This window comes from Lolium perenne, chromosome 4 (genome assembly GCF_019359855.2).
Source record: "Lolium perenne isolate Kyuss_39 chromosome 4, Kyuss_2.0, whole genome shotgun sequence".
Lineage (NCBI taxonomy): Eukaryota > Viridiplantae > Streptophyta > Magnoliopsida > Poales > Poaceae > Lolium > Lolium perenne.
Genome location: NC_067247.2, coordinates 197379944 through 197404472, shown reverse-complemented (window position 1 = coordinate 197404472; position 24529 = coordinate 197379944). Strand labels below are relative to the sequence as shown.

The 24529-nt window shown below is 44.8% G+C and overlaps 3 protein-coding genes across 6 annotated transcripts; all 3 read right to left on the bottom strand.

Moving 5' to 3' along the window:
* Positions 1 to 3948: 3948 nt before the first annotated feature.
* On the bottom strand, positions 3949 to 6256 carry LOC127295216 (probable histone H2A variant 3). 2 transcript variants are annotated; one of them, XM_051325124.2, is made up of 3 exons: positions 6042 to 6256; positions 5809 to 5939; positions 3949 to 4426 (listed from the first exon to the last, which is right to left on the bottom strand). In XM_051325124.2, exons 2-3 carry the CDS (start codon positions 5908 to 5910, stop codon positions 4130 to 4132), a joined length of 399 nt encoding a protein of 132 aa, XP_051181084.1. In that variant the 5' UTR covers positions 5911 to 5939; positions 6042 to 6256; the 3' UTR covers positions 3949 to 4129. The 2 variants fall into 2 exon arrangements, with proteins under 2 accessions (XP_051181084.1, XP_051181083.1); XM_051325123.2 differs by having other exon boundaries at positions 5809 to 5945; positions 6042 to 6251.
* A 121-nt stretch (positions 6257 to 6377) lies between these two features.
* LOC127295215 (GDP-mannose 3,5-epimerase 2) lies at positions 6378 to 10910 on the bottom strand. Its single transcript, XM_051325122.2, has 7 exons — positions 10752 to 10910; positions 9463 to 9858; positions 8199 to 8292; positions 7973 to 8102; positions 7743 to 7875; positions 6923 to 7130; positions 6378 to 6826 (listed from the first exon to the last, which is right to left on the bottom strand). The coding sequence occupies exons 2-7, from the start codon at positions 9855 to 9857 to the stop codon at positions 6671 to 6673; spliced, it is 1116 nt and encodes a 371-aa protein (XP_051181082.1). The 5' UTR covers position 9858; positions 10752 to 10910; the 3' UTR covers positions 6378 to 6670.
* Positions 10911 to 19418: 8508 nt separating this feature from the next.
* Positions 19419 to 24004, bottom strand: LOC127295217 (uncharacterized). Of its 3 annotated transcripts, none has more exons than XM_051325125.2 (6): positions 23838 to 24004; positions 23284 to 23355; positions 22102 to 23039; positions 21815 to 22015; positions 21138 to 21333; positions 19419 to 19780 (listed from the first exon to the last, which is right to left on the bottom strand). In XM_051325125.2, the coding sequence occupies exons 3-6, from the start codon at positions 23017 to 23019 to the stop codon at positions 19596 to 19598; spliced, it is 1500 nt and encodes a 499-aa protein (XP_051181085.1). In that variant the 5' UTR covers positions 23020 to 23039; positions 23284 to 23355; positions 23838 to 24004; the 3' UTR covers positions 19419 to 19595. The 3 variants fall into 3 exon arrangements, with proteins under 3 accessions (XP_051181085.1, XP_051181088.1, XP_051181087.1); XM_051325128.2 differs by having other exon boundaries at positions 23306 to 23355; XM_051325127.2 differs by lacking the exon at positions 23284 to 23355.
* Positions 24005 to 24529: the final 525 nt, after the last annotated feature.

Below are 24529 nucleotides of genomic sequence, written 5' to 3'. Positions count from 1 at the left end.
TTCAATGACCAAGGGAATACGCTGCTCCATCGACTGTTCCACAGCATACACTTGAACAAGGTACCATACTTCACCCTTCTGTTCTTCTTGAGTCAACTCCATAGCTGAAATGAAATTACAACTTGAAGTGTCAGCCACCACGCCAAATAATTTTTGCTTCTTATTATCTTGATTGACCTCGATCCATTTTTCTTGCCAATCGACGTGCATAGGACTTTGAGCTTTTAACCATTCTATCCCCAAAATCACATCATAACAGTGCAACGGAATTACTTTCATGTCGGTTTGGAACACTGCACCTTGGCATGCCCATTTGCAGGTTGGCAATATATCAGTGCCCTTGATAGTCTCCCCATTAGCCACCTTCACCCGAATAGGTTTGACCATCTTCTGAACCCCTTGCAGCTGCGAAGCAAAATCAGAACTAATGAAATTGCCCGAAGAACCAGAATCGATCAGCATCACAACGGTTTGCCCCTGAATGGTCCCTTTTAAGCGGAAACAAGAGCTGTTCTCTGTTCCAGTATAAGCCTGTGAAGAGATTGCATTGAATTCAGCATCAGTTCCAGCCTCAACATCAGCAGCAGTGGTAAAAGAGTCAGAACTCTCGGAACCATCCAACATTTCCATCAACTCTTCGACAATATGTAATTGCACAGTGGAAGCACATTTGTGTTGTTGATTCCAATTTTTCTCACCACACTTAAAACACAAATTCATAGCTCTTCGATATGCTTTGAGTGCTGCAAACTTCTGAGCACTGGTCATAGCCTTGCCAGTATCATTGCTCCTCTTATCTTCAGTCACTTGCTGAGTGCGAGGACGAGCTTGTGTGGAAGTAGAAGATAATGTTGGCGCTTTATAGTTGACGCGCAGCGAACTGGCCTGCTTGGAAAAGGAATGCGGAAGCTCGCAATCCTCGTTTATCTCCTCCTGCAACAAGGCGAGAGAAACGGCAGTTTCCAAACTCGTGGGTTGTTGAATGAGAACAGCAGCACGGATATCACTAAGCAAACCATCGATGAAACGTGTGGTGAAAAAAGTAGGATCTAAGTCTGGCTTATAGGCTAACATATGATGCATCAAGTTATCAAATCTTTCAATGTAATCAGAGACTGAACTTGTTTGTTTAAGTTTGAACGCTTGGCGGTACAGCAACTGGTACTGACCGCGATCAAACCTTGTGTTTATAATGTCACACAATTGAACCCAATTAACAACTCCCATTTTATCCTCGGCACTCTGAAACCACAGAGCCGCATTGCCAGTAAAGTGCAGGGTGGCATGCTCAACCCAAAACTCAGAGCTAACAGAATAAATTCTGAAGTATTTCTCACATGCTTTCTTCCATAATTTGGGGTTTTCTCCATCAAAACGAGGAAATTCTGAGTGTGGTGGTGGGTTTCCGGCCTGATTTCTAGCAATCTCAGTAGTAACACTCCCACTAGCACCTGGGTCAAAAGGTATCATGGTGCGCGTAGTATTCTGACCTGTGACCGGGGCTGGTGGGGACGGAGGCGTATCCGACACCACCATAACCCCGGAGAGATGTTCGACGCCGAGGCCGAGTTGCCCGGAGTGTGCACCCTTTAGTGCGCTCGATGGAGATGGACCCATCGGCGGAGGGGCTGCTGTAGGAGGAGGTCCCAGCGCGCCAGCTCCCACTCCCCTTGCCATGTGGTCGACCTGCCTGCGCAGATCCTTCACCACCTCGCCAAGGCCATCCACCTTGGCCTCCATCTCGGGGCGCCAGGCTTCGAAAGTGGCCTTGATTTTCTCCATTTCCGGTTGCAACGACATCACCGAACTCTGCAAACCGACGATGTCAGGTCTGATGGCATCAACCCCCGCTGAGATCGCTCCCATCTCGCGCGCCAGGCGAGACTCAGAGTCCTTGATCATTTGCATCAACGCATCCATCCTCGACTCCATGCTGTCGATGCGGCCCGAAGTATCCCACCGCGTCTGGGCTTTATCGGTCCCCAGTTTCACTCGGCTCACTTATCGAACAGGTGCTGTGCGAGCACCCGCTCCGACAAGTTCGTCCGATTCAACTCAAGGTGGGCGTTCGCGAAGCGAAACTTTGTGTAGATCGCAAGGATCTACGCCCAACAGAGAGGATCCGCCCAGCAGATCGTGAATCGAAACGCGCGCGAGCCCACCCCCCAACGGAATTGCTGGAATCTGATACCAAATGTTAAGTACCCCGATCGATCTACTCCTCTATTATAGTTCCACGCATGAATTTGGATACAAGTGCCAGAAACAAGAAGAGATCTGGGAGTAGAAGCAAGGATTCGAGGAAGAAGAGCAGGGAGGGAGAAGAGACGTGAGCACCGCTCTGTTTACAATTGGCTTCCAAAAGCAGCCGACCAGATTGGCCTACAGGCCCTTTTTATCAGACGTACAGGAAAAGTTTTCTGAGTTGGCTACCGGGATGAGGCGACGGAACTCCGGCGTCGTTGGATCGGCCTACGTGGTCCAATCCGGACCGCTGAAGCGAGCATTCAGTTGACGCTCTCGCCTTGACTTCCTGGCTTGCTCACGCTGATGCTCCGATCCCTGCTCCATGATCGCCTTCTCTCTTTTCTTCAGCGGCATCTTCTTAGTTGCAATAGGCTGGTCCGTAACAGGATTCATCCGAAATCCTGAAGCGGTAAAGAAATAGATGCATGATTATGTACCACATACGAAGTTTTGCCAGAAAACCATATCCTGGACCGCCGGCTGGACCAGCGAGCCGTTGAATCGACAGAGGTAGCGGGGCGAGTATTGATCCGGGTATGAATACTGTCCCCTGATCTTTTTTTTTTTGAGGATAGCGTGGGCTCAGATAGACATAGCTGCCTATGTTTCTCTTGGGTCCCGGCAGACACCGATCGAGAGTGACTTGAGATAAGAGCAAGGCGCCGATTCAGTTATGAGGCTGAAACCATCTGATAAGATTGGTGAGAGAGTGATGTCTGCCCCCCATCTCCGTTAAACACTTATCATCAACCCAATCCGGGGGGCAAGCCTCACATGCATATGCATATGCAGAGTGCAACTGCAGTGATCGTATGCTCGTGCCTTGCAACACTTTCTGCTCCGTTGTTGAGCCGTGGATCGATGGATTCATGGATGGATGGATGGATGGATGCAGCACGTCGAAACCAGCCGCTTGTGAACTTTTTTGAGAGAGAAAGGGCATTCATATCACCTTTTTCTGCTTCGGTGATAGAACGGGCATGTGTTGGACCGTGAAGCTGAAAGTTTGCACGGCGCGACGCCATGTGTTACCGAAAGGTGCTCCTCCAACCCTTGGGAGTTGCTTGTCATGCTAGCTATCATAGGGATCGAATCCACCACCGATGGTTACATGTGCAAACTGTCACTAGTGCGACTGCAATGTGTTCTTGGGTGGTTGGTCCCTCTCTTTTGCATCTGGCTATCGAGAATGTATAATCAAAACCTACACGCATCACCAAAGTACAGGATCCAGATCTGACGTCTATTCCCTGGAGGAGACAAGGCGTGTTCCTCTCCGCCGATTGATAGAGCCTGAAAAGAGAAGGCATGCCATACTATTCGAATATTGAGATAGATAAACAGAAAAGTTCTGCAATGGCGTCATAAAGCCTTCTCCTTTGCTCCCTCTTCTTTTCCTTTTCCATCTCCGATGATTTCAGTTCATCTCCCTCTTCTTTTCCTTTTCCATCTCCGATGATTTCAGTTCATCTGTTCATGTGGTATTACATTTACAGCTCTTACTGAAGTAATATTTTGATGTAACTCCTCCTTTTTTTTTTAGAGAATTTGATGTAACTACGTGCACAACTCTGAATTATGCAAGTATTAATTTGTGGAGGGCTGCAGGCAAACTCTGTAGAGGCCCATGTAGGCTTTGTAACAAAGCACACCGATAATAATAAACAGAGAAAGCAGCAAGATACTGTATAAATTCTCAAAAAAGAAAAAAACACTTAAGAAGCCTGATAAGTTCAGTTCCATAAACTAGCAGTGGGTATCACACAAAGACCAGAATGCATTCAGCAGACACTCAAAGACCAGAAACCACACCAGTATTCAGCAGACAAACACCAGTTTGATCAAACGCAACACATCACACCTCGATAACAGAATGCCGCTCTCATTCCTTGACGGACTTGTTGATGAGTGACTTGTGGATGTGGGGGATCACGCCGCCTCCGGCGATGGTGCCCTTGATGAGGGTGTCCAGCTCCTCGTCCCCGCGGATCGCCAGCTGAAGGTGGCGGGGCGTGATGCGCTTCACCTTGAGATCCTTGCTCGCGTTCCCTGCCAGCTCAAGAACCTCAGCGGTCAGGTACTCCAGGATTGCTGCCGCGTACACGGCGGCGGTTGCTCCCACACGGCCGCTTGATTGGGCCCTCTGTTTCAGCTGGCGATGGATACGGCCAACCGGAAACTGCAAAATGCACACGAGCAGTCAGCTTCAGGGTGTAAGTTCAGAAAACTGTGATACAACAAACAAACACTTTGGGTGTTCTTTGGTATCAAGACCATTTGGACAAACCAAATGCACAAGGCAGGATATGACTTTGCATAACAGGAGCCCCACAAGCATGCCAAAAAAATCACAACAAGCAAGTAAACTGTGTAAGGTAGATCCGATAACCTCCATGACTTAACTTTGCTACTGAAAGTTCTATGAAATGTGTTTTCAGCCAGCGTCTAAAACATAAAAATATTAGGAGTCGTACAGGTGCTTCATAACAGTACACCGTATAGTACAGCAAAATTGGCGTGTCAATTAAATCATGCCTCCTAATATCAAAACCAATTAGTTTGTCTGTGCTACAAAGCACTGCATCCAAAAGGCCGTTTATGATGCTTGTGCCCTCAGAGCCATGGTTAGGGTCCTAGATTCCAATACAGGCCCAAGAAGAGCAAATGTTGGGCCATATAATGGTGTTTGCAATCTCGAAAAAAATATATAGTGGTGTTTGCATGTACTCCCTCGTGAGTCCTGGCAAAATATGGTGCATATATAATTTTTTTCATCAAAGTGAAACTTTGTAAAGTTTAACTAACAATATTGATAAAAATGTTAACATCCACAATACCAAATTGATAATATTAGAACCAGCATGAAATATATTTTCATATTATATGCAGTTGGGGTGTAGTAGAAGTTTATATTTTTCCATCTATATGTTTGGCCAAACTTTAAAAAGTTTGACTTCGACAAAAAAAAATGACAGGAGGGAATGCATGCATATCGTGCATTGTCGTGATTTCCGCTGAGAAAAAGTACTACATAAGTTGCAAACAGTGGTGAAATAATCTCGGCAGTCGACTAATTAATATCCGTTTAGGTTTGTAGTTTCTGACAGTTTTGTCTATAAATTTGGTTAAATTTTGCGTTGTCCTTTTTCCCTCTGTAAAGAACTTATAGACCTTCTTTTCATGAAGGGTGGGATATGCCTTTGCTTTTCAAATTTCGAATCAGGAAAACATGTAGTAATTTAATTATTTCCATGTTCAAGGCTACTAACTGACTCTAATTGGTCAACTAAAGTCCAAACTGGACAAGGCATATCTCTCCAAGTACTGATAGTCCCAACTACCGATTAGAATGCACTTGAAATACATGTAAACCCTAATAATCTACATTGTATTTAATTTTGGATATAACTGCCACAAAAAAGAAAGAAAAACATCACGCGCGAGAGTATAGTACAAAGCGCCGCACAAGAAGACGCAAATTTCAATGGCATTGTGCGTACTGCAAGGGAACGAACTGAAAATCTGAAACAAAGAAAAAAAATCTGAATCTGAGGTGCGGACCTGCAGGCCAGCGCGCGAGGATCGGGAGATGGGGAGCTTCTTGTCCTTGCCGGCGGCGGCCGTCTTGGCCGCGATCAGCCCCTTTCCTCCCTTCCCGGCCATCGATCCTCTTCGTCTTCCTTCCTGCAACGCTGAATCTAAAACGATGTGGATGAGATCGCGGATGTTTTTGGTAGCCAAATCGTACGGAAAGGGGATTCAAGGTAGGAAGATTGGTTGGGTTTGGGACTTACGATCTTGGGGCAAGGCGGCTGCAGCGAATTCAAGCGACGGATCGGAATTGTTTCGTCTTCCAATTTTGTCGAGGGTTTTGAGGAGCCGGGCGGGGAGATTATATGGGGGGTTTGCAGCAGCCTATCCGGACTCCTACTACTCTGCGGCCCAGGAGGAGGCCCAATCGGGCCCAGCCCAATGATATGGCCCCTAACGTAAGTTAGGAATAAACTCTTCTTCCCTCAAAGAGAAGTACTCCTACAATGCCCCCTACAAATAACCAAGTTGTAATTAAAAAAAAAACCACTCAACTGCAAACAAAATACAGATCTACTCACCAGCACATGGATTAACAGTTTAATAAAAATAAACAGCTTTTATTTCCTCATGAAGATGAACCGATATCATTTTACATGTATAATTTAATATTGTTGTCTATAACATTGACATCCTCTTGTACCAAGCAGTTTTTCTCGTTTACAAAAACACAGAATGCAGGCTAACCAAAGGTATACATCTCATGTTGCAAGTCAAGTCCAAACTGAATAAAGATATGGAGATGGTGCGGTAACTAAGAAATAGCAGATGATGCCACGTCTGGAACCAGCGGGCACATAATGGCATCATCGTCTTTCCCAGGGTGAGTCTTTTACTCCTTGCCATCTGCAGCGCGGAGGGATCCAAGCTGGACGGGCGCCTGGGTGCCGACGACCGTGGATGTTCCGTAGGCCGACACATCGGCTCCTTCCATCCTCTCCTTCTCCAGCTGCTCCTTGATCCAGAAGTATGTGATCCTCAGCCCATCCTGCAGGAAGAATTTCGATCCAGTTTCATGAGTATTGACCATTTAATTTGCGTGGCTGAGCACACAAGAAAACTGTACAAAACTTTGGGAGGGTACCTTCAGCCTCATGGTTGGAGCCCAGCCAAGCTTCTCCTTGATGAGTGTGTTGTCAGAGTTACGGCCGCGGACACCCTCGGGGCCAGGGATGTGGTGGATGGGCAGCTCCTTGTTCTCGAAGCCAAGGACAATCTCGGCCATCTCGTTCATGCTCACCATTTCGTCACTCCCGATGTTCACAGGCTCACAGAAATCAGACTTCGTTAGCCTGAAAGCATTTGGGACAAAAATTTACTCAAGCTGACCATCAAAAATAAATTGCTCTTTCGCAAAGGAGAGACACGATTGCTATATGATTTTACAGAGGATTTTATGACACTGAGAAGTAATGGCAGGATGGGAACATAAGATGTACTGGCTCAACATGATAACTGTGAGCATAAAACACTGCTGAGTTTCCTGAAAAAGCAATGGCATCACTATTCCTACCAATATGTACACCTTTGGGCACTACGATAAAAGATAAATACAGACTTGCTTGTTGGGTAAGTACAATAAAGTAAGAAACTACAAAACAAAGAGGTGTTCCTCACACTGCAAGTTTTGTTCACTAAAATCAATTCCAAATGATTATCTGAAACTTTTAAACCTCAGAAGAGCTAGGAGAGCTAATGCTTCTCTTGGAAGCAAAACATGCAAGCCTTCAGTCAACACTTTAGCACAAAGTGTCTCATCTTATCACCAAAACTGATGCAAAATTTATTTTATGTAATTCAAACACATATTATCATCAAAAAATAGGACATATAAGGAATGGGCTTCATATCAAAAGAAAAAGGTTACTGGACTGTACAGAACTTAAGCACAAGTTTTTTTTTACCTGAGGACACCCTCCACACATTCATCAATGAATGTGAAGGATCTAGTCTGCAGACCATCTCCCCACATTTCAAAGCGGTCAGTGGAGGTTAGAGCCTTTCTGCAGAAAGCAGCAGGTGCCTTCTCCCTTCCACCTATATAGCCAAGTAATTGTCAAACCTAAACAGTTAGCAACCAACATATCATGAACAGCAACCATATATATTAATAATCACCATAAAAACAACTTACCCTTCCATGTTCCATATGGACCATAAATATTGTGAAAGCGACCAACTCGGCACTCTATGTCGAAGTCCTTTGTGTAGTGCTTGCATAGTTCCTCCGTCGCAAGTTTCTCCAAACCATAAGCATCTTGAGGCTAAAGATTAGCATCGCTGGAGTTAGTGCTATTTTTTCATAATATAAAAGGTTTCAGTGCATATAGAAACATATATGAGTGTGAAGATTATGAAACCTCTGCAGGCCAAGCATCTGCCTCCTTCAAGCTAACGACAGTTTCCAGCTGCTTAAATTCAGGGTAGATACAAGCACTTGAGGCATAAAAGAACCTACAGGGAAGCACAAGTGAAGTTCAATCATATTTGGTGCTAGCATATTCTTCTCTGAGTCTGCTGTTAAGGTTATTGTTTTGTTGTTCTACATAATGATTTTTCCTTCCTTCCATCAATGTGACTACACAAAATTGTAACTATACATTACATAAAAAATATTGTAGTTGAATGATGTTCCAAAGGCTAGGTTTATTTACCCAACTATTTCAGTTTTGCCAAATTTGAGATAAAAAATAAAATCCGAGCAGATTTTTATTCCGGATCTTAAGAAGACGCATGAACGATCCTCAAGTGTCATACGCACATGAACAAAATCCTGTAGTGTCATCGGCTTATTGCCTGGTAGAAAAGCCACCTCGAGTCCTCGATGCATAATTGGAGATGTGGGCCAACCCTAGCCCTTTACTTCAATACAACATAACATTGCTACACGTTCAGCTCATAGCAATTATACTGTTATACACTTCCCCCGACTCATTGTCACAGTTACTATCACCAACTCATCAAGTAGTGGAAAGCCCCAATGAACATTTCCTCTGTACAAGCCAACCATGCAACCCAGACCCTTGAGGTCAGCAAAGCGTTATATGCGGCGCAACATGCACAAATAGTGTGTCTGCACAAACACTATTTACCAAACCGTTTCAAGGTTTGCAAAATTTGACACCAATTTTGTAGCTGAACTTTGGAAGATACTACATGGTGCACATGCAACAGACACCGCCCCTCGAGTACATGCTACATGCAACCCACATACAGGACAACACGAACATTTATGTCAATGCTACAATACATGGTTCACATGCACTGCATAGCAAGAATAACTTTCCCGCGCTCATATCACTTAGTGGAAAGTGCCCGAAGAAGGCTTTCCCAAACTGGGCCAATTCAACCCCTTAACGCTGACAAACATGAATGTTCTACGCCATGCAAACAGCAAGTACTAATTTTCATAAATACAATAATATGAAACATTCATTTATCCAAATCTGCAAATTCGACAAACTCATAACTACATCCCCTTTATATTGTTTAAAATTTAAAAGTGGACATACTGCTACCCAAGGCAAAGTATATGAGGATTTTCATTTGGAGCGCAGAAAAGGTAAACAGGCTCTTAGCATTTTACAGTGAAACACACAAAGGTAGTATAAGGTGGAATGTTACCTTTTGACACCATTGATTCTACCAGCCTCAAGCATGTTAAAGCTGATCATAGTGTTGTTGTACATGATCACAGAGTGGTTGGACTGGATGAAGCCCATCCCTCCCATATCAGCTGCTAGGTTGAAAACATGGTCAACCCCAGTGGTGACCTTGAGGCAGTTGTCCATCACCCTGAGATCGGCAAGGTGAAACTCATGGCAGAACATATCCTCGTCCATGTGCTCATTCTTCTTCCAGTCAGAGGCGATGATGTAGTGCCCCTCGCTCTTGAGGCGCTTTGCAAGGTGGGAGGCGATGAACCCGCCAGCTCCTGTAATGGAGATCCGCAGCTTCTCAGCTGGCCAGTACAGCTCCTTCTCCAATTCCGCGTATGTGTGCTTGTCATTGAGCGCCATTCTGCACTCACAAAAGTGAAAGCGTTAAGATGTCAACCAGATATCATGGGACTACAACAGCTTATGGCAAACAATAAGATCTTTCAGCAAACAATCGACTTTGACAACTTACAGACATTGTTTCTAAACACCATACAGAATGTAACTACTGAAATCATGAGGCCTACTAATCATTGTCCATTCAAGATATATAGTAAAGCATCTAACCGGCCACATTATGAAACTTTTAAATCATTGCATATAGTGATACAGTAAACAATGTGACGAAGCCAGGTCCAATCATACTAGATCCAATGAACCTAAATCACCAAGGTCAGACGTGGTTCATCAATGGCTGCTAGCAGACTGCTTAACAAACGCAATAATAGATCAATGACTAGTAGACTGCTTTAAAAAAAACAATAATAGACCCCACCCCATGTGAAGTTTCCTTTCTTCCAAGAAGGGACAAAACATGGACCCCTGCTCCCATACTAATTTATTAATCACCTAACAAAGCAAAGCCCCCCTTCCTGGAAGTGACATGCCCGAGTTATCCAAAACCAACTTGGCACGCATGGTGGTAATTTATCAGCTAATCTCGACATATCGAGCAAAACATCACCTCCAGCTAGAAGCCCGATCAATCTAATCTCCCGGAAAGCCGGATTGGCAAACAGACAACATTATGTTTGCTTCTAGTTGTAGAGATGAATCGGGTAAAGAAAAATCTAAAGCTTCTGACCGAAAAAGGTAGAATCTAAGACTCTAAAAACACTAGAGATCCAACACCGAGACACAGAATCAAGAAACCGGTAGCAATTCGACGGTCCGCCCTATCTCTTGGAGCATGAACAAGGGCAATGGATTACTAGTAGCAGATAATATACTTGGTTGGAGGAATCGCATCGTTACCTTTGAAGTCGCTGAACGGAGCCGCCGCAGCGAGATTTGGAAGTGGGCAAAGAAGATTCTTGGGCAGCCTCCTACCAGATCTCCTACCCCTCTTCTTCCTTAAATAGATAGAGGCGAGGTTTTGTCTCGTGATGAAATTTGAGTGGCTCGTATCGTTTGCAAAGAAACCCCTAGAAAACATGGAATATTACTTAGAGGTGCCTGGAAGGATTTGACTTGTATTAAAAGTTGAGATCTTCTGTTTGCTGACACTAGTCTTTTCTTTACAGTAGTAGAATGTCTTCGATTGTTACCCCACAATTTGTTGAGTTCTTGTGGTTGGTGGCAACCACCGGATTTGTTTTATGTATGTACATTATTCCGAAATTTTTAAATACAACATAGTGCTGCAGTCATGTGCTTGGATCCTAATCGTTGGCCACCAATGGGCGTTATTTTCATCATTTTATTTGTCCAGTGTATGTGGTCATTTTGTTACGGTTGCATGCTTGCACTGGTTTTGTTTTTAGATTGCCGGACTTAATTGGTTACCTTTTTGTCTAGCTCCCCTAAGAAGTTATATATTCGTCAATTTTTTGAGTTGATGAAGTATTTGATACATGCAATTTTCTTAAATCCCCTAAAACTTGTAAATGCATTTTTATTTAATTGCAAATACAATTACCAGGCATTGTCCACGAGTTGTAGTGATAAGGTTGGCATATTCCAAAAAAAAATTGCATTGGTCTCTTGGACGCTATGGAGTGCAAAGGTTATGTGAAACCACGTGACTATCACAACGTAGTAACTTGAATGCTATGGAGCACAAATATGTCACCACCCCGAAAAAGTTGCGCTAATCAAATATGTTACTACCTCCCAAGCCATCTACCCTATCACCGCCTTAGCTCCTCCAAAAGGCATTATGTAGGCAATTCTCAAGCTTGATCGTGTTTTCCATTGGATGGGATCCAACAAGTTCATCCCCGGGAAATGCAAAGTAAAGTGGGATCTTGTGTGTTGGCCCACGAATATGGGCGGCCTCGATGTTTGGATCTTGAGAAGTTCGCAAGAGCTTTGAGGATAGATGACATTGGTATGAATGGATGGAGTCGGGTCTTGCTTGGGTTGACTTAGGGGACCCTTGTGATGCCACAAACATTGATATCTTCTACTCTTCCATTGACCTTGCCATTGGTGATGGAAGGACCGCCAAGTTTTGGCATGTGCCTTGGCTTGAGGGACAAAAAGCCCAAAGATGTTGCTCCATCAATTTTTCCCATCACTAAGCAAAAGAATTTAGCGGTGCATAAGGCTTTCGGCAATGATTTTTGCATTGGGAATTTAAACCTTGCGGGTGACATGGCGGTGAATCACATCTACGATTTCTACAACCTTTTGAGCAAAATTAATGACATTGAACTCACCAATGGTGTCAAGGACATCATCTCTTGGAAGCTTTCCTTCTCCGTAAAATACTCCGTGAGCACATCATACTTAACTCAATTTGGGGATGCTCCTACGTCCTTCATGAAGCCGACGGTTTGAGATAATTGCCCCCTCCCTAAATGCAACTTTTTTGTTTGGCTTATTCTCCAAAATACGGTGTGGATGGAGGATCTGCCTTGCTCACCTAGGTGGCCAAAATTGTGTTCTTTGCCAACTATGCAAGAGAGAACCGGAGACCGCAACGCATCGTATCTTCAAGTGTTGGTACTCCTGCCGCATTTGGCGGGGCTTGAAAGGAGTTGCTAGGTTTGTTAAATCTTGATGTCTCTCATTGGAATTATTTTGGCATGGTGGAGTCATGGTGGTGCACTATCACCGAGGTGTATGGTCATCGTCGCAAGGGGCTCTCCTCTTTGGTCCTCCTTACCGCTTGGGAGATAAGGAATGAGAGAAATGCCAGAGTTTTTTGAAACTTTAACTCTATGCCAACTGTGGTTTTGGCAAGTATTAAGCGAAATGCTTACCTTTGGGGGATCGCGGGCGCAAAACATTTGAGATCCATTCTACCACAAGAGTAGGCTTTTGTTTTCTGTTTGTAACGTTGTGCAGTTTGGCTGCTTGGATTGGTTTGTACTCTATAAAAAAATCTTAATCAATGAATATAGGCAAAGCTTCTGCCTCATCTAAAAAAAATAGAGCATACCCATGTGAAAATGTAACTTCATAAAGGATTGTCGCTTGTACAATATGTGTCTACAAGCGCGGTGCTTGCAATACTCAATGTGTGTAGTCTAGGGGGGGAGTATTAGGAATAACTCTACCTAGGACACTAGGATATCTAACCATGAACGAGAGAACATGAGAGAGAAATATTGACTCCTAACGATAAATATAATGATTTGCGGTAGTGGCACTGGTAAGTGCATACATTCGGAGACAAAAGACAATTTGTCATAAAGTGAAGGAGTTTTTCGTAAGCTAACCTCTTAGTTCGCACTAGAGGTGTCGACGCTTTCGCGCCACATATTATGTTTAAATTCAAAGTTTGGAAAAAAGAAAAAATGTTAATTATTCAATATATCGAAGCTCTGAAAATTCGTTTTTTAGAAAGGTCGTTTCTTATCTGCAATTACTAGCATCCAATTTGAAACTCCAAATTCCGTAGACAAAGACATTGCAAATCATGATACTTATATTAGTGTTTTTTTTGTCGTGTATAAATTGATTTTCTATCAGCATGGAAAAAGTCATTATGTTTTATTTTTGTGAAGAGTTGAAGTCATTATTTTTGGCCATTGGGTTTCAGGAAAATCTCCAAATCAATACGAGAACCAACCGTTTTATGAAGGTCCGGCCTAGTATGGATCGAACGAACCTCATGTGTGTCTAATAATGTGGTTTATATTCTTTTAGTGGACATAACTTTGGTGTCAATAGTGAGAAGCAAGTGGCGTGTGGTGTCGGTGATGGTCGAGGTGTGGGGGTGGTGGTGATGTAGTGCTGCTGCAGCTGTGGTGGCGAGCTTGTGACAAAATATCATCTCACATGTTTTTTTTTCTAAAAAATATCATCTCACATGTCAATACAAGGGAACTTGGTCATTGGCCGCTCGGTTGGAGCCAGAGGCTACTAATTTACTCAAACCGAAAAGCACTCACAGTGAGCGGCTCCTGATTTACTATGGCAAATGCATGCTCTGGTCCAAAACAAGCTTAATTGGAGGCATGGCTGCGGCGGCGGATCTTGAGCGGGCGCCTTGAGACGGCGTGTGCGTGGCCATGCTGCCGACCATGCAGCGAGGTGGCATCTTCCGCTGTTGGTTGTCTTTCTCGGCGGTGCAAAGGGATTCGGTCGGTGGTGGTGTTGCCTTACGGCGGCTTTCCAGTGGCGGATTGCTTGGCTGGTGGGGTGTGGCGGTCTACAATGAGGAGATGGTGGTCCAGCCGGTGAAGCGGGAGGGGATGACACCATTGGCGGCAGCGTCCGGCCGTGGTATCGTATTTCTCGTTGGAAGCGATGGTGGGACGTCTCTCGCTCCATTGATTCTGGGGAAAGGCCACCACCGACGGCGACGCACATGGGTGTCGTGGTCCTCGTTGGAGTCGTTGAGGGGGCTTACCGGATCGGATGATGGCGACGTATACGCCGTCACCCCCATGGGGACATCGTCTTTGGAGACATACATCGACTGGAGGAACGTCTGGACGGCTTTGGTGGCTAGGTGGTGGTCTCCGCGTGCTTATCGCATGGAGACCAAGGCAAAGCAGCGTGGCATAAACCATCGACAATGAAGAGTCCCAGCGGGATGGCGCGGCGGGGTCTCGATGATAGACGCGGGTTGATGGACCCGCATAGGGTGGCGGTGTCGTGGCGGCGTCGACGGCAAGCGTCAGTGCATTGATTCTTAGTGAAGATGAGTCGATGGAAGATGGCGGCGTGACTTTTTGAGCATGTGAAATGGTGTGCCTTCAGGGTTTGTTGGACGGATCTGTCTTTCCGACTCACTGTTTGGCATTTTGGTGAGGCATTCGATTATCTGATGACGTGCCTAGGTGTGAGGTCCAGGCATAAGGCCCCGACTGGCCACCCCTTGATCAAGCTTGTAGGTGATGGGACATATTTCGTTAGTGAGATGGCTTTGATTTGATCTTTGTGTTTTCGTTGTAAGGCTCCATTCATTAATTTTAATAAAAGATCGTGTCCATCATTTTGATGCAAAGTTTGGGGACATAACCTCCATTTCGTCCACTGCAATTTTGGGTTATTTGAGAAACACCATTGTAACTTTCAACATTTAAAAAATACAACTACAATTCTCTGTACATTCTATAAACGCCATTTTGTAAAAAAAAAATTGAAACACATACTACCCAATATACACTTGTATTTCTGTTATACATACGTAGACACAGTGGTCCCTACGAGAATTAGCTTGTGCTGCTGGTACCAAGATTTGCCCAAGAAGACGGATGAATTACAAAGTTGTAAAGAAAAGAAGAACTCTCAGGGGATGATATGGCATGAATCTTTTGCTCCTTACCCCAACAGTCAGTTAGAACATATGAGTACTCAATAAACTGTGGACGTGTATCCGAAGTTTTGTTCCACGCCAGAGGAACTTGGCTATTCCAATAGAGACTCACAACTGCAGTAAATTAAATTTAAAGAAATATAAACACCGATTCAATGCAACAATAATATTACAGTACAAGAGGAAATTGCCAATGAATGCATGTGGCAACAAAATCTACCATTAGAAAAACATAAATCACAATAACAACACATAAGAGATCTAACTTACCATATGGAACGGTGAGATGTCACGGTTTAGGATCACTGATTCTTTCACATAATAAAACTTGGTACATGGAGAACTGAAGAGCTCATCTCTGATTATAGATACATACCTTTTCAGAAGCAAAAAAAACATTGATGTTGACCAAAAGGCAACACTTTGGGTATCAACCTTCTAGTAAGTGCTCCTGAAAAACAAGATCTAATGTGAAATTCAAAGTTCAACCTTGTAGGATATGGCCGATTTTTTTGTAGATCAGACCATTTGACATATATGTACATATCTATAAAGATGGTTTACTATAGCCTGGTTTACTTAGTTGTCTCTAAAACAATTATGTTTCGGGTTTTTTACATAGTTGTCTCTAAAACAATTACAGAGGAAAGCACCTGCGATATTTTCTTGGTCAAGATAGACAACAATGCTTACCTCCATAACTGATTTGACTCATAGTAACAACTGGTTTAGGATCAGCGGTGGTCTGGGCCTGATGGGCTCGGGCGGGATGAGGCCATGGCTTCACTTCGCTGCAGCGTCGTCAACGACAATGGCTTCGTGGAGGATTCTAGGCTAGTTCCGTGGCGCGAGGACGCCAAGGGCGGCTGCCCTAGGCATGGTGATGGTGGCCTCCTCCTCCGCCGGAGGTGGTCGACCAGTTGGTCTCGAAGGCGAGTTGGGGAAGCGCGGACGTTAGTGAAAATCGAACCCCCAACTCCCATCACGGTGGGCGATGGCAACGTTCACGCGCCGCTACTTTGTTGAAGGCATCATCATTGCAGCCAGTGTTTACCCACTCGTGCCGCTCCGAGGGAAACTCCAGATCCGTGGATCGGATGATGGAGGCGCTCCCACGTCGTTTCCCTCATGAGGGTATCATTCTTGGAGTTCTGCATGGCCAGAGCGACCAATGGATGTTTTCGGTGGCGGTTGAGCTGGCTTGCATCTTTCGCATCGACGTCGCCGACTGTTGGCGGCGTGGAGCAGTGTGGTCTCGGCGACGACCGCGTGTTCATGGGTCCGCGTAGGGAGGGGGTGTTGTATGTCGTCATGGTGGCATCATCGGCAAGATCGGCGAAGTTTATATGGATCTTAACCTTGAAGATTGCTCGGAGTTCGATGGCAATGGCCGCTTCTGTGGCGTGCATAAGATGTGCTCAGTAAGAGTCTGCTTATCCGGATGTACGCTATCGTTTCGCCTAGAGTGCGTCTTCACGTATGCGATTGTTCCCGGTCATGTTGAGTTTGTAGGTATTGATTGGTGGTTTCGAGTTTGTGATGTAAATTCTTTATCCGTTCTTTATGGTACGTTTTAATAAATGTAATGGAAGCTGTATGCATTGATTGATGCAGATGCTGGAGCTACCACACTTAAACAAAAGTAAAGCTGGTTTAATTGGTTGAATTCTTCTTTTTTTTTTTTTTTTTTGAAACTATTGGTTGAATTCTTCTACATACGAGGGAAAAGGAATTAAACCTGATAATTTACCTATAGCAAGCAAACTATTACCTACGTGGTTATGTTTCCTACTGTCCTTGGCGTTTTCCCTCTGCTGTATTTGTCACCACAACGGAAACATAATCCATTCGTGAGTCAGAAATCAGGAAGCTGGCAAAAATCATCAGGATGGTTGCGGTAAGGAGCCTCGACGCGTGGTGCAGCAACATGTTGGAAATCATGCCTGGGGATGCTAGAAGTTGTCGTGAGGCAGCGTGGTGCCGACAGTAGTGGACGCCCCGAAGGTGTTGGGCATGAAGCATGATGAGTGGACGCTGATTAGCCATGAGCAACAGCTCCCACATCCAGACGCGGAAACGGCGGTGTCCAGCGTGCTCCAGCAGACAGCAGTGGCCTTGCCCTCAAGCTGCGTGCTCCAAATCCTCTGTCTGCAGATGCACTTAGGTGAGTGCATCGGTTAGGGCATCTCCAACGGGCGATCCATCCCACGCCCGCACGTCTAGATGGGTCCAGCCGAACAAAAACCCGGCTCAGCGCCGCGGACCCATCCCTAAAACGGATGGCCGCGGCGTCCGGAACGACCCAAACCCGGCCCAAATCTGCGTGGCCGCGGACGCGAAAGGCTGGTCGTTCGCGTCCGCCCCTTGTCCGCCCCTGGCCCGCGTGTCATAGACATAAACATTTGTTTTCATTAAAAAGAACCCATTACAATTTTTTTTAACTACTACTTCTATCCTACTACGTACGGGGCCGGCGGCCTCGCCGGCGAGTCCTCGCCGGCTCGCCGTCGGGGCCGTGGATTTCACTCGACGCGGGCGGCCTGTACGCGTGAGGATTCCACTCCAGCTTACCAGCTGGGTGGCGCGGCGGCGGCGGCGGCTTCGGCGGAGGCCTTCATCCTCCTCCTTTCCGTCCACGCACCTCGGGCGCGCTCGCGCTCCGCCTCCTGCGGCGGAACCATCCGCTTCCCGCATACCTCAATCTCCTGCAGGGCGGCGCGTTCCACAGCGGTGCGCGCCTCCAGGCGGACGCGGGCGGGGCACGGGCCTCGTGGTTCTCCTGCCGCGCCGGCGCATGCGCTCTTGCCGGCCGCGCTCCGCCGACTCGGCATCCTCCGGCGCGCCGCTCGGGCGGCGAGGGCATCCGGATGAGGTGACGGGCTGCTCGCATAGCGATCGGCTCGTTCTTCCGGCCGAGAGGTCGCCTAATCGGCGGCGGCCGGCCCGCCAGGTGGCCTCGTGCTCCTTCGTCATGTGCGTGAGATCGGCGAGACGCTCCTCGATGGCGGCGTTGATATTCGCCGGCGCGAGGTCCTCCTCGTCAATGGGCTCCTCCGCGGCGGCCGCCCTCCTCCGCGGCCTCGTACCGGCCGTCCGCAGCCTCGTGCCGGCCCGTCCGCGGCCGCCTCCACCATCTCGGCGTCGCCTTTGCCTTCTTTGCCGCCGCCTCGGCAGCGACGCGGAGCGCCTCGTCGTCGGCGACCCACCGCGAGTCCGCGCGCTCCTCCTCCTCCGTCCGCGGGAACCTGGCCCGGGCGGCGAGGGAGAGCATGGCCCACGTGGCCTGCAGGGTGCGCGGCATGGCGCCGGAGAAGGTGGAGTGGGAGAGGAAGGTGATGCGGTCTGTGTGAGACCGCCGCCGTCTTTTATAGCCGGCGGCCTGGCGGGAAACTTGGGCGCGAGCGCGCGCCAATGGCGTTTTCGCGCGCGCGGGATCTTTCCCGCGCGTTCCACCGCCCACCATGGCTGTCCCGTCGAGGCCTGTCATGGCGCAGCGCCGCGCAACGAAGACGAACCACGTGGCGTCTCTTTGGATCGCCGCGTTGGGCTCCGCGTGCGACCCAAACGAACACGCGGACGCGGGGCGCTGTCCGCGTGTACCTCTGTGTCTGTCAGGACGCATCGCAGAGCTGGTGGACGGCTGTGACACGCTGGAGGCCGGACGTATCTATCCTTGGCACATATTCCTTCCCACGTTCCGTTCAACTTAAGTTAGCAGCCGCTCCTGATTCCATCTGCTTGTGCGATCTGCGGCACCTCCTTCCAAGGAATTGTCTTGTTCTTCCTCCTACCTACTTGTATATTATTATTCTAACGAGAATCATCTCCCTCTTGTCTTCCTCTTTCATTGGTTGTTTTGTGCTTGCTAGGTGCTTAATGAAATTCATGTATGAAACATGCCAACATGTTGATGATCAACAAAATCAATGAAGATTATTAACTCATGATGAAATTTTAATTTGCAGTTACTTGACAGGTACTTGCTGGTTTTCCCGTTGCTTACCTACATGGGATTTTGCCTCCTTGTTTTTCCCCTGATATTCCAGGAGGACCTTAGATTCTTGCCTCTGGTGCCAAACAGATGATAAACTACTCTACAATACTTGCTGAAATTATTTCCACTGTCCATTTGATAAGCTCACTACCAGAGCAAGGTGTCGTTCCTTTTCAGTTTCTCATCTTATAATGCTGTCAACAATGGATTCACGGACAGGGAAGTCCAGCATATCAATATTTCATAATAATGTGGACTTACATGTTACTTTACACTTCCATCCTACTGGAACAACACGCTGCATTTGTTTATCTAGCATTTTCAGAACCAAGCAACACAAATAGCTAGTCGAAATGAAAATAAATATTTACAATCTGAGGTCTGCATCGTGCTAAAAATCCAGACCCGAGTATAGGTCATCCAACGCTTTGTACAGAAATTTAGCAGCATTTGGTTGCTCCAGGTTCCCCATAAGTATATCACTGGTCGTCAGATATGGGTCACCGTAGAACCGTAGATTGGCATCCATCCTGGTGGCAACAAAGTTCCCTTCCAGCGAAACCCCAATAAATGCACCTGTCAGGTCATCCAAAACCACCAAAAATTATTTGTACCACAGGTCATGCATGGGGCTGAGATGGAGAAAGATTGCAGTTGACAACTTCATAGTTCTAAAATAGCTTCATCCTAAACTTACGCTAGGTGTCAGGATAACTTGGTATTCTATATTTGTTGCCCAAAAATATATTTATTACTGGACTCCAAATTTTTAGATTGTGTGTATTGCAAAAATGACAAAAGCATATCAGAATACCAAGTGGAAACTCAGGATTTATGAAAATCAATTTTTTAATTATCTTGTGTCAGGGTCCTTCTGGTGCTCTGAATGCATTTTGAGAATAATATTAAGGAATCTTTCCCATAGCAGAATGTAGGTAAACCACCACTCAACAAATTTCAAAACTTTTGCAGTACAGTAAATTTGTAGTTGTACTCGCTCCATTTCACACATAGCGTTTTGGACAATAACACAATATTCAAAATGTAATTTTGACCACTGTATTCATATTGCAATATATGTATAAAAATCAAGGAACTAATAAGATTCTAGAAATACCTTTCGAGACAAATCTATGCATATGATTTTCAAATTTCCAATCTGAATAATTAAAATGATATTCATAGTAAAAGTTTGACTTAATGCATGTTAAAACGGCGTCTATTTGTGATATGGAGCGGGAGTAATTAATTGAACAGATATAGCATTGAACATTCAAATAGAAGTTGCCTACTGCAAGAGAAAAATACAGTTATGCGGATTGATTTTGTTAATTGATGGAACTAAATAAAAGGAAAGATTTCAGGACAAGGGCCAAACTTCAATGTTTAGCTGTGGCATTAGAAAGGATGAAGGTAATGACAGTTCTTGATCCACTAAAACGTGTGCCTTCAATATTAGATAAATAGTATAGATAAGAGAACAGAATTATCAGATAAAATGCTGCTAAGAAACGTATGATAAGCCTTGTCAGTAGGATGATTGATTCATTGATCCCATACAGAAGTTCCTAACAGATAACTATTTAAAACTTCATGAATCATATTCAATTAATTAACTCTGCTAACTCTAAAATTAACAAAGCAGTTCAAAATGTGTATAAAAGTCCCCAGGATGCAGAGATCTGAATACTCAAGTCAAACTTAGAATCAGACATGAGAATGGCCACAAATTAAATAAATAGTAAGCTCATATATAAAAACTATAATACTCCAATATTTATAGAGTTCTCTTTTAACTTTTTTCTTACTTCATTGCATGTTTGTTTTCTTTCATAACAGTCTACTGCGTGACTACTGCATCCATACCCTCGGACAGAGCTGGATTTCACATGACAAGAGTTGCCTGAAAAAATGAATTGAACATAACCATTACCTTTGCTGCAACTATATGTATAGCAAACTCCTGAGCCTTTGTTACCAGCTCTCATGTCAGCTTCTAATACTCTGCCAACCGGTCCTGCAGCAACACTTAAACCTGCCCCGAGTGAAAAATGCATTCGGCTGCTGAAGGTATTCACGGCTTCTTGACCATGAAGCACTATGATGAAATCCATCAGCTCACCACCAACCTGCATGTTTAAGATAAACAATGTAAGATACAAGAGATCGTAGCAGACTACTAGGGACGTACATGAACAATGGCCGATATCATAAATTATCAATTATAGATAGCAGTCAACATCAAGCATGTTTTTTACTCAGTTTAACTCCCAAGACCATGTTCTACACAAAAGTAGTAACTTGCAAGTACTGTTTACCCCAAAATCATAGTTTCACTTAGCAGATCACAGTAATGGAAAACAAATAATGTATGTGTCATTGCACTACATGTAACATGTCTGTTTTCTGATAGCCAATGCAGGAAAAAAAGTCCTTTTTATCATACACCATTCCATGCATAACATACAATGAAGTTTGTGGATGCAATTATTCCCACATAAGGGGAATCATACTAACAATAAAAGATAGTGATTAGTGAAGTTCATCAACTGATGAATTAGATGTTGACAACATGGAAGATAGAGGAGTATCTCACAACCTAGTTATTACCTGTGCTCCCCATCCTAATCCAGTTGAAACTATAGCAGACGGTGGAGACCATGATCCATCTGATCTTCGAGCAACTACTAGGCCAGTTCCAAGCTTGTATGTAAGAAATGCACCAGCTTTTATAACTGTCAATATAGCAAGTCCACTTGCTCCACTAAGGACTGCATGCGGAATAGATTTTTCTGGGTTTATCTTTGCAACCTGCATTAAGAAATGCTGTTTATTAGATAAATATTGCCATCAAATATCTAAACATGTCAAAGAAAATGGAAACAGAATTTAGACACCTGATTATAGCTCCTAAGGGAAATTGCTGCCTTGTATATCTCGTGCTCCATTGTTAATCCAATCGGCAAGTTTAACCACCCTCTTGCAGAAGTCCAATCCATAACATCATGCTTTGCAGTTTGTGACGCATTGCTGACAGAAATAATCAACAAGTTCTGCAACGGATCAAGCCTATCATAACATGCATCACAAACCCTTTGTGGATTTCTCTCACGAAACTTTGCTGGCAAAAGACATCTCCCTTTTGAACATGCCTTGCAAAATATCCCTCCACAGAATCGACAATGGTGCCTTCCACGAGTAATAGCAGTGAAAGAAGCAGCACACTGCATGCACGAGCCAGCATAACTATCGGGTAGCCATTCTGGTGGCTCTGCCTCTAAAACAACCCTATAAATATTGTAATCCAAGGCTTCTGCATCAAGCAACGGGGGAGCACTTGGTGCGTAGACTGAGGAATGCAAGAATGTACATCCATCACTACTTGACCCCAAGAATGAGACGCTAGTCTTAGAGTCCTTTGATTGTTGAATTTCATCATTTTTGCAACTGCGACCAATGATAGCGACAATACCACCCAGCAGGTTCCTAATGTTCACTGGCTTTTGTGCCCTGGGCGGTTCAGAGCCCCAGTAGTCGTCAGGATATTCATCATACCCATCAAGAAAATCATTTCCTCCATCGAAATCAAACTGCTTTTTCCCGGCCAATTTTGACTCAAAGGAGTTAATGGCATTTCCAGCTGTTTCCAGAGCACCTTCTAGTTGCTTAGGCAGAGACTTTGTATCGAACGAGTTGATCACATTCCCTATGGTGCCCATAACCTTGGAATGGATCTCATCCTTAAGACCGCTTTCAAATCCTGGCGCAGGCAATGAGTGGTACGTGGAAACCTTACTAGAGGCTGTCGTGTTCATCGGTGACTAAATATAAGTTCCTGAAGGAATAAAACCGAAAATATGTTATCAGCTGTACAAATATCTGCATAGACAATGGCAGTGATCTGATGAAGAATAAAGAAAGTCCTATTGCTAAATCCAGGAAGAGTAAACAGATAGTTATTTCCAAATCATCAAGACTCCAAGAGACTGTAACCCCTAGAAGATAAATCATAACCCCTGAAAGCCGCATTGTGCACGCTGCTATGCAATGGGATACATGAGAGGTTCTAATGCAGTTACCAGAGGTGGGTGAAGGTTGTACCAGCCGCTCTCATCTATCCTTTCTGGGCGGCTTTCAGTTCCACACAGGACCTGAGCAATAAACTCTATCAATACCACCTAATTTACCAGATACAGAAACAACAAGAGGTGTGCTGGATACACCTAATCTACCATAACTAGTAAGGTTGAACAACAAGAAGAACAACAACTAGTTGAATCAATGAATTCATCATACAGAACAAAGTGTCGCGGAAAACCTTGTACCAGGTCTCCAGGAGGCATCGAATAAAATTTCAGTCAGCTACTGCAATTAGGCCAATAGAGACGGCTGTTGTCAACAGGGGCAAAATAAGCTTGAGCACAACTAGGCTTTGGCACTACATAAGGCGTGAGCAAGAAACTCAAATCATATCAGCTAATCATATTACGTAGGCCTGATTTACCAATCGCGTAACTCCCAGAACGTTCCGGCACGACGATACCCCGGACCATATATAGCACGACTCGACGAACCCTAGAAAAGAAAACCCCTGATGCCGCTACTACACATGGATAGAGATTAGAGGGCGCACCGGTTATGCAGGAGTGGAGGAGAATCGGAAGGCGGAGCAGACGGGAACCAAAAGCAGAGCGGAGCGGCGTCGCCGGAGGGGGAGAGAAAGACGAAAGCGAAGGGAGGAGACGGCGTAGTTCCTTGTGCGGGTTTGTTTTAGGTAGTTCCTTGTGCCGGTTCTCCACGGATACTGGTTGCTTGTTTTTCTTTTTTTCTTACTAGTTAAATGTCCCTGTGTTATGAGATAAAATTATATATATATACCTGTTAAATAATTTTAATTTTTTTAAAATGTTTGAAGACATGTAATTTTATTCATATTGCGACGAACATCGATTTTTTTCCGGCTTCTTATCCCTGAACAATTGTCTCGATTTAACAGGCTTAAAATCAACTTAACCATTGATTTTGTCAACGGAATATAAATGTTATATCTACAAATTCTATATCATTAAATTCGTATGCAAAAAATCTTTTCAATGATATAATTTTTGTGACATGTATTTCTTATTTCATTAATAAAATAATGTCAAAGCAAAATTTTAAACTACGTGCGCGGCTGTTAAACTGAGATGGAGGTAGTATATCACAACGGAGTGAGTATATTATTAACTACTAATACGTCTCCAACGTATCTATAATTTCTGATGTTCCATGCTAGTTTTATGACAATACCTACATGTTTTGTTCACACTTTATATCGTTTTGATG